General features: G+C 45.4%; 1 protein-coding gene across 3 annotated transcripts in view; it reads left to right on the top strand.

Moving 5' to 3' along the window:
- The first annotated feature begins 242 nt into the window (after positions 1-242).
- Positions 243-10,127, top strand: part of XDH (xanthine dehydrogenase) — an 83,096-nt gene continuing 73,211 nt past the window's right edge. Inside the window, exons 1-4 of one of the 3 annotated variants that reach the window (XM_048843381.2) lie at positions 243-304; positions 395-532; positions 5,474-5,772; positions 6,631-6,727. In XM_048843381.2, the coding sequence (XP_048699338.2) occupies positions 6,674-6,727 (54 nt within the window). In that variant the 5' untranslated portion in view covers positions 243-304; positions 395-532; positions 5,474-5,772; positions 6,631-6,673. Of the gene's footprint in view, positions 305-394; positions 533-5,254; positions 5,773-6,630; positions 6,728-10,127 lie in introns of those variants that run through there. The other 2 variants (XM_048843385.2, XM_048843383.2) reach the window with 2 other exon arrangements.

Raw genomic sequence — 10,127 nt, 5'->3', positions numbered from 1 at the left:
TGTTGTAATACAACAACTAAATTTACTTTAAATAATAATAAAAAAGGCTACGAAGGGAAGAGCAGCCAGGTCAGGCCTCCAGAGGGGTGCCTAGGGAGGCTTCCCATGCTCAGCGGCAGGCAGAATCAGCTAGAGTTGATCCTCTAGCATCTAGAAAGGCCAGGAGCAGGCAGAGGCCAATCAGAGCCCAGCAGGCTAGAAAAAAGGGTTTGGCTGCTTTGATAAGGGCCAGATCTGGATGAAGCCAGGATTGGAAAGGCAGGCTCTCCCTGCCTTAACCCAAGTAACCCTTTCCTGGCTTTGGGTCTGTATGAAGGATTAGTGTTTATATTATGGACTTCAATGGTCAGTGGATATTTTGAATTGAGATTTACTTTGTTTTCTCTAACCTCAGGTCTGGACTGAAACCTGATCTGGCTGGAGGGCTAAGCCACAGAGGCAGCAGACCATTGCAGAACCAGGACCCAGGGGAGTGCTGGAAAGGAAGAGTCCCAGAAACTCTGCATCCTGACACGAGGAGGGCCTTCTGCTGGTAAGTGCACCCTATAACCGCACTATACATATAATCAGCAATAGTAATCGCCTAAAGAATTGGATGATTAATTCACTGCACTTGCTAGATCCACAGGATAAACCAGTCAGACTGCAAAAAACCTTCCACAATTTTTTTGATTTTAGATTCAGTTTATTTCAAACTCCCCTCTGCACTAGTGATGTAAGGAGTCGCGAGTGTGTGGGAAATGTGAACTCATAAAATCAACCCACTTCTGAGTTATGAGTGGACAAAAGGACACTTTTTACCAGTCAGAAACTAGTTACACTTTCAGTGCCCTACGAAAATAGTGTGGCCACTAACCAATTTGCTTCTGACACTCAAACTTCTCTTATAGCCTGAGGTTAAACGTGAGAGTTTTTATACCAAAGGGATGCCTTTTGTTGTTGTTAAAGTTAGAGGGGAATGGTCGTGTGGTTAAACCACTGATATGGGACTTAAGAATTCTTGGTTCAGTTCCTTGTCTTGCCACAGGATCCATGTGTGGCCTTTGGCAAGTCATATGAGCCCAGGTCCTCAAAGGGATTTAGGCACATAACTTCCACTGACTGCAAGTCAGCTGCAGTCAGTGGGAGTTAGGTCCCTAAATACCTTTGAGGGTCTGGGCCTGTTGTGTTAATTGGGCCTACAAATTTATCCTAATTGTGAGCTCAACTGTAAGAAGTGAGTGAAAGTTCATGGATGTCACAATAGCCTATCACAACAAATGTTGATGGAAACAATTACAAAAGTGAGATAGACTGAATGGTACAGACAAAAAGGCCTACGGATATAACTCAAGCACTATGTTAAGACTGTGACTAGTAAACAAAAGGAGTAGAGGACCAGAAAGCAATGAACCAAAACGGGGGTGTGAGAGATTGAGTAATTGGTGGACAAAATAATGAAGGGATGGGCAATTCTACCTTTCACACCCTTTCGGAATCCTCAACGAATGGGATGTTAGGAAAAAACTGGCTGCTGGAGTGAGCTTCACCATCATGGCCACAGTCTCCTGGAATTCCAGGCCTTCATCATCTTGATCCTGAGAGATGTCCTGACCAGACCAGGTCAGAGAAGTAGCATCGCCACCTCCATCAGCTCTGGCTGAATCCCAAACACCGCCTCGGATGTAAGACTTTCTCTTTTCCCCTACCCCCCAAAAGTGTCCTTTCCCTTCCCTACTTTATCTTATCTCTTCCCTATCTCTGCCATTTTTCTTTCTGTTTAATAAGAGCCTGGTTTAGCTGGCCAAGACTGCATATTTTGCAACACTACTATAAGCCTGTGATGTGAAGGAGGCAGCTAAAAGCAATGCCCTAAACAACCTGATGCTCGTACAAATTCACCAGATCTCAGATTAGCTGATAAAATTTTATGCTGTGTCTATTTTTCCAGCACTGAGGTTGCAAGTGAGAGTCAACACCAGAGACAGAAGCTTCATATTCTACCTTTGCTGTTCTTTCTCTTCTCCTTTTGTGTATGTTTGTCTTCTAGAAAATGGAGGGGTGGAGGGCATTAACAGGAACAATGACAGTTCCAGATCGTGTCAACTAATTTTCCTCTTTTCTCAAAAAATGAGTTAATCCCATCTAAGAGACTGTCAACCAGGTTTTTATTCCTTTTAAAACAGGGGTTCTCAAACTGGGGGTCAGGACCCCTCAGGGGATCACGAGGTTATTACATCAGGGGTCATGAGTTGTCAGCCTCAACCCCGACCCCTGCTTTGCATCCAGCATTTATAATGGTGTTAAATATATTAAAAAGTGTTTTTAATTTATAAGGGGGGGATCGCACTCAGAGGCTTGCTATGTGAAAGGGGTCACCAGTACAAAGGTTTGAGAACCACTGTTTTAAAAACTCTCTCCAGCTAAAGGGAACAGAGAATGTTTAAATGAAACCCTTATTTAATACTTAACATTTCAAATGCTTTAACTGTTTTTCCTTCTTTTCTGTATCTGTATCTTTATCCCAAACCTCGTTTAAAACTGTTTAATGTTGAACAGCGACTGGATCATGATAACAGCGCTGACTTCTTGGGCCCATTTGTTCCATTTAAATTCATACAACAGTCAGCATCCTTGGGTGGGATTTTCAAAAACACCTAAGAGAATTAGGGGAACAAGTTCCATGTGCTCCTAAATCATTTAGGGGCTTTTGAAAATGTCTTCCTTTATGCCTGAGTTCCCCACTTGTAAAATGGAGATAAGAGCACTGCCCTGCATCAACAGGGTGACTGGAGGATAAGTATATTAATGTTTGTGTGGTACACAGATACTACAGTGACGAGGTCCAGAGCTATATAGATGGATAAAGTAGACAGAGAAAAAATAAGCCTTATAATGAAAAGCTGGTTGCACCCTTACCAATGGGCATGACCCAAAAATATTCAGTACAGAGCCTGGCATTACTTGAGCAACATGTGATTTACACATTAAATTGTCAGTGTTCTTTGAACATAGAAAGAACATTTTGCATTAGGGAATAAAAGGATTAGGAAACTGAAATATGCTTGATCATTAAATTAGTACTCTACATGTTTATAGGTGTCAGAGTAGCAGTTGTGTTAGTCTGTATGTGCAAAAAGAAAAGGAGGACTTGTGGCACCTTAGAGACTAACAAATTTATTTGAGCATAAGCTTTCGTGAGCTACAGCTCACTTCATCGGATGCATTCAGATGAAGTGAGCTGTAGCTCACGAAAGCATATGCTCAAATAAATTTGTTAGCCTCTAAGGTGCCACAAGTCCTCCTTTTCTTTTTACATGTTTATAGTAATTTTAAGATTGCTCTAATACATTTCCTTTTGTTATGACTTGTTACTTGCAATATTACAAACCAATTTTAAAACATTACACTGAATTCGAGGATGATCCTTTATTACATTAGGATATTGTATTTGTATGTGACCACACAGATATATCGACCAAGGTAACAATTTCCTGGAAAAAGAATTGCCTTGAGGGAAAAAAATATTGTGGCCCATCTAACACTACTGTGCAGCAGAATAAGGGATGCAAGGAAACTGGTCTCAACAGTGCTTTCAGCACCTCTTCAGAATGATGCACATGCATTAACTGCAAATTTAGACCAGGCCAAGCAGTGTTCAGCCCCATTCCATGAAACCTGCTTGAGCAAGTCTTCAAAGTTCTCTGAAAAGGGGCTGAACGCTGTTTGCCCTGGGCTACACTAACACTTACACAATGTCCTGCTCTGTGATGAGCTGCCAAAATCTTGACAACCGGTTCCCTCCTCATCCCCCAAGGGGGTCGTGACCCCCCCCCCCCGGGACTCCTGCCTCATCCAAACCCCTGCATTCCTTGACGCCCCACCACCCCGGAACCCCTGCCTGATCCACCCCCCTCCCCTGTCCCCTGACTGCCCCCAGAACTGGGCAGGAGGATCTTGTGGGCCACTGTAGTGGGTGCCCACCCCACCCCTAAGAGCCAGAGGGACCTGCCGGGGGGCGAGGTGGGGAGTCCCGGCGGTGCTTATCTGGGGCAGCTCCCGGGAAGCATCTGGCAGGTCCCTCTGGCTCCTAGGGGCTGGGTAGCAAAACTAGGGGGGAGCAGGGGGAGTGGCCACTCCCCCCACTGATCACATCAAAAGTGGTGCCTTAGGCGCCGACTCCATGTGTGCTTCGGGGCTGGAGCACCCATGGGGAAATTTTGGTGGGTGCAGAGCACACACCGGCAGCTCTCCGCCCCGCGCCCGGCCCCAGCTCACGTCCACTCCACCTCTGCCTCCTACTCCGCCCCTGAACACGCCGCCCCGCTCTGCTTCTTCGTCCCTCCCACTCGGCTTCCTGCGAATTAGCTGTTCGCGCGGGAAGCCGGGGAGGGCTGAGAAGCAAGCGATGGCTTCGCGCTCAGGCCCAGGGAGATGGAGGTGAGCTGGGGTGGGGAGAGGCTCCCCTACGCGTCCCCCGAGTTACCTGCTGCGGCTCGGGCGGCCCTCCTCGCACCCCCCCTGCCCCAGCTCACCTCTCCTTGCCTGGGCCTGAACACGAAGCCGCCGCCTGCTTCTCAGCCCCCTGGCTTCCCGCTGTTGGGGACACTGGGGCATGGCCACTGGGTAACTCGAGGGGATGGAAGACCACGAGTGTCGATGAAGCCCCCTCGCACTAGGCCCAGGTGTCCTTGGCCCCCCCTCCTGCCTGGAGGCACCGCGCAAACAGCTGATTTGCGGGAAGCCTGTGGGGGGGCGGAGAAGGATAGCGGGGCGGCGCGTTCAGGGGAGGACGCAAAGGCAGAGCGGAGGTGAGCTGGGGCCGGGCGCAGGGTGGGGCGGGGAGCTGCCGCTGGGTGCTCTGCACCCACCAAATTTTCCCTGTGGGTGCTCCAGCCCCGGAGCACCCACAGAGACAGCACCTATGGCGGCCCTTTTGGCCAGTGGTTAAATTTAGAAGCCCTTTAGAACCCTCGTGGGACAACCGGTTTGAAAAGGGCTTCTAACTTTAACAACCGGTTCCAGCAAACCGGTGTGAACCGGCTCCAGCTCACCACTGGTGCTGCTGAGTCAATGCTGAACCCATTGCTGACACATATTGTCCTCAACTTTCCTACTGTGTAGCCAGGGAGGTAGAGTGCAGAAAACAAACAAACAAGTGCTCGTAAAATAATACATGCACTGCTGGTGGCTGCCCTGATAGTCTGGCAGAGAGTAATCAAAATGAGGCTGCTTCTGGGTGTGGCAGTTGGTTTTAGTTTCTTGGTTTCAGTTTTAAAATTGCTTGAGCTGGTCAGAGCAGTTTGGAAAACAGAGCTAAGGGTGGCTCTTTCCCAGGTATTTTAAAAAAGCTAAAGGCAGTTAATACCAGTAAAACCGGTGCTTGGAAGTGACTGCCTATAAAGAAAGGAACCGAACAAAGGAAAAGTTACAGAAAGCAGAGGAGAGCAAATAAGATTAGTCACTACACTGTGACCATTTTTCTATTCTTCAGCTTTGGAACTGTGTTGGCACCTACAGAGTAATTCGCATGGATCTAGAAATTAAGATGACGATGCATTAGGTAAAGAAATGCACAGCAGCACAAGTTTGCCATGCCTTGGTGGAGGGCTTTGTGGAATGCTCTGGAACAGCCACTGAGAAGCCAGGATTAAAGCCCAGGAGAATTGAAAGTTGCATAACAGAGAAACTGGGGAAAAAGCAAAATCAAGAAACGGGAACACAAATTCGTTCCCAGAGAATTGACCGTTTCCTTGTCTTTTGCTGTCATGCCACATGCCAGATCTACATGAGGTAAGGATACAACAAACTAAGCACTCGGAGCCCAAATGAGAACATTATGCCGAGCTCTTGATCCCTCAAAACGTTTAAACACTTGTGATTTTAAGCATGTGAGTTGCCCCATTGCCCTCTTTGTGGCTACTTACATGCTTAAAGTCACAGGTGCTTAAATGCACTGCTGGATTGGGCATAAGGACCTAGTTATCTGTAGTCCTTTAGAAGCATGCAGAGAGTGTGTGTGTGTGTGTGTGTGTGTGTGTGTGTGTGTGTTTTTAAATGTTTATTTCCTTTCATGTGGAAAGCACTGGAGTGTTACAAATCGTAAGCAGAAAAATGATGAAATAATCTCACAGTGACTCTGCTTACTGATCTCTGTATATCAGGTGAAAATTAAGAGAGGAAGTCCTCACTGTTTTGACAGGAAAGTATCTTATAAAGTTATTGATGCTGAGGCTGGTTGTTGTTGGAAAGGGCAAGTATAAAAAAATCACAAGTGTTCTTGGTTCAGTGCAGTGATAAACAGTTGGAAAAACTACGTGGAGCTCAAAAGCAAAATGCTGTTAATTCTGTAAGCTCTAATAGAGCCAGATTTTTGGGTGCATCAGGCTCGGCCGTGTCTTTCAGAATGGAAATGCAATTAAATAACTTCTCAAATTAATCTAGTGCTATATCGGGGGGGAAGGTCACTTTGTTCTTTCAATTTCTCCTGTTCTATCATTATTGCTGCAGAAGCACTAGCCACTTGCAGCTGGCACACCTCCAGATCAATTCTTATATAACTTGGGGGTGGAAATACAGTCAAACATTCCTAAGTCTGACACACGTTGCGTGTCTTGATGCCAGTAGTGCTTACTTTCTTACGGTGTGTAGGCCTGCTCTGTGATCTCTAGAGTGAATTTGGGCAGTGCACAGGATGGCTTCAGAAAGGACAACTGATCAGCTGATTTTCTTTGTGAACGGCCAAAAGGTAAGAGAGATTCCAACTTTTTATTCTCTTTGTTCTTGGATCCTGGCTGTGTTAATCAGTCACTTTATCATATTCTCTTCCACTGAAGTTTTCTAACAGAGCAGCAGTAGCAGCAACAACAACCTTTAAAGGTTGGGATGTATCGTAATAGCTCTGTGGATAGTAATTCCATGCTTGAATAATAAAAGTATAGCAGTAGGGCTATATTACCGACCACCTGCCCAGGATGGTGGCTGTGACTGTGAAATGCTCAGGGAGATTACAGCAGCTACAAAAACAGAAAACCCAGTAATAATGGGGGGGTTTCAACTATCCCCATATTGACTGGGTACATGTCACCTCAGGACAGGGTGCAGAGATAAAATTTCTATATGCCATTAATGACTGCTTCTTGGAGCAGCTGATCCTGGAACCAACAAGGGGAGAGACAATTCTGGATTTATTCCTAAATGGATTACAGGATCTGGTCCAAAAAGTAAACATAGCTGAACTGCTTGGTAATAGCAACCATATAATTAAATTTAACATCCTGGGGGGGAGGGGAGGTGCGGCGGTGATTCCAGTGATACCCACCTACCACAGTAACATTTAACTTCAAATATGGAAACTACACAAAAATGAAGACACTATTAAATGGAAATTAAAAAAGAACAATATAATAGAGACTCAAACTAATTGTATAAAAAACCAGTAAGAGAACAAAAAATGCCACGATGGCTAAACAGCAAAGTAAAAGAGATGGTTAGAAGCAAAATACATCCTTTAAAAATTGGAAGTCAAATCCTACTGAGGAAAATAGAAAGAAGCATAAACTCTGGCAAGTCAAATGTAAACATATAATTAGGTTGGCCACAAACAAACAAACCTATTTGTAAAGCAAACTAGCAAAACACACAAAAACTAATAGCAAAAATGTTTTAAGTACATCAAAAGCAGGAAGCTTGCCAATCAGTAGGGCCACTGGATGGTCAAGGTGCTAAAAGCAGCACTCAAGGAGTACAAGGCTGTTGCAGAGAAAACTAAATGAATTCTTTGCATTGGTCTTCACTGCAGAGAATATGAGAGAGGTTCCCACACCTGAGCCATTCTTTTTAGATGACAAATCTTACGAACAGTCCCAGATTGAGGTGTCAGTAGAGAGGAAGTTTTGGAACACCTTTCAAAGGTGGGTGGTGTGATTCCTGCACACAGTGGAAGCCTTTGAACAGTGAATTCCGTTTTTCACAGCATCCCCTCACTCTGAAGAGGTTTAACGCTAACCAGGATTGTGGTCTGCATCCTGGAAGGCACTGAAACCAGTCAGGACTGCCACTCTACTGCATTCTCAATAGAATTTACCTATGTCCGTGTTCAATGTGGGGCAAACCCTGCCCCTATTTTTATGGCCGTTGATACCATGAGACCAGTGCAGTTCTACTGCCCAGAGACGAGCATGGTGGGAAGTCATGTCAAGGTGTGCACTCCCTGTGCATTGTGGAGCACAGATCTATGGAGATTCCTTGCATGCTGCTCAAGAGTAGAGCAGGAGTTGGGGCTGGGCCAGAGAATCAGTACACCGATTCACTGGCCTTTCTTTCCCGTGGAGAGAACATGGTGTATGGTTTCTTGGTTCAGAGGCTGCCATAGTGACTGTGCTGCTGTTCTGCATTCTGGGAGCAGGATTCCTACCATCCCAGTTTTCACCTAACAAGGCTGTGCGCTGTGGAGTTAATCAGCTTGGCCATCTGCTGTGCATGAGGGCAGGATATGACCCTATTCCAGCTAGAGATGGGACTGAGTTGTGAGTTTGATTCCCAATCTGGATTTGGATCCAAACTTTCCTGAGATTTCAGGGATGTTTGAAGTCAAGAGCTCTGGTCTGTACCTCTTACAAAGAGTGTGCTGAGCCATGACGTTTGGATCTGAGCCTACCCAACGTCTGAGGAGAGCAGAGGTTTGGTGTAGAGTGTTCTGGCAGACACCATTCTTTAGTTCTCTGGTTGGAAATAGGGGCTGAGCTTGAGGCTGCTTATGCAAGTGTCAAGACCTAACACAGCAGAAGGACAGAGTCAGCAGAGAACTTGGTTGGTGGCACTCCTCTTCCATTGCCTATTGGAACTGTAATTGTAAGGGGTCGATCCTGAAATCAATGGGGATTATTTCATTTTGCACTGTGCAGGAGTAGAAGTGTGAGGTACTCAGATCGTATTTGAAGGGTCGAGTACCTAAGCGGACAGACAGAATGAGTATTGGGGTCCTATAATGCTACACACTGAGCAACACATAAATAGACATTATTTCCACCCAAAGAATTTAAAAGCCAATTAGAGATGATACAAATGAGCCTAACGAACAGTTGGAGGAAGACCCGAGACAAAAAATAACAATAATAAACAATAATAAATAATAAACAATAATAAATAATAAATCATGTAGTTAGATAGATTAACAGTGTTCACAGCAGTGTCATAAGGCAGGGCCAACAAGTGGGGCCTTGTTCTGATCGCACAGTAGTTTTACCCCAGGGGACTCTATTGAATGCAGTGAAGTGACTCCTGACTTACACAGGTGTGTGGTCTTATTCAAGCCCTGGGCTTGATTCCGAGTGGCACTGAGCACCCAAAACTCCCAGTAGGCCCAATATTCCTCCTGCAAGTTTTACATGCAGGCAACGCCATTTACTACAATGGTGTTCGTGCTGCTTTACAACGATAGGAGTAAGAGGTGAATCTGGTCTCTTGACTTGAAAAGGAGGTGTGGTGAGGGTGCCCAGCATGTTATGTATTTGCTCCAATGATAAGGAGCCGCTTCCATTCCAAGGCCCCAACTTGGCAAAGATTTAACTTTTGTGGAACTTACACACATGCTTCAGTGCTTTGTTGAATAACTGGTATCTTAAGGCTTTGCTGAATCAGGGCCTAAGCCCATATTTTCAGCCATTTACAACTTCCCAAGTAATGGCCATTTGGTGATGAGACTTCTTGTGTTTATTCTTGGTCCACAATTGCATATTTTTAGGAAAATCTCAAGAAAACGTATTTGGCCATTTGGGGTTTATTGAAGCATGAAGAAAATTGGCCAGTGGCTTATTCTTTATGTCTGGATAGCTCAAAAAGAGCTTTTCTTGAAAGGGCCAGGCCGGGCATGTACATAGACCACAAACAGGGATGTGGATTTTGCTGTGCTTGACAATAGTGTGATTTGAAAATAGTAATTCTCAGAAGGATCTGAAGTAGGGAACTGCTTCTCATTACTGAAATAAACACATAATGAGGTACCATTTACTGCAGGTGGAATGGAAGCCATTAGCCATGGGAGGAGAGAGTGGCAGCCATGCAGGGGGATGCAATGCAGCCATGAATACTGCCCTCAGGTTGGGAGAGGGGATTCTATGCCCCTACTCACCAGAGCAGTTCTCACA

The sequence above is a fragment of the Caretta caretta genome, chromosome 3 (assembly GCF_965140235.1).
Source record: "Caretta caretta isolate rCarCar2 chromosome 3, rCarCar1.hap1, whole genome shotgun sequence".
Lineage (NCBI taxonomy): Eukaryota > Metazoa > Chordata > Testudines > Cheloniidae > Caretta > Caretta caretta.
The sequence above is the reverse complement of the archived record's forward strand: the minus strand, read 5'-3'. Positions and strand labels throughout refer to the sequence as shown.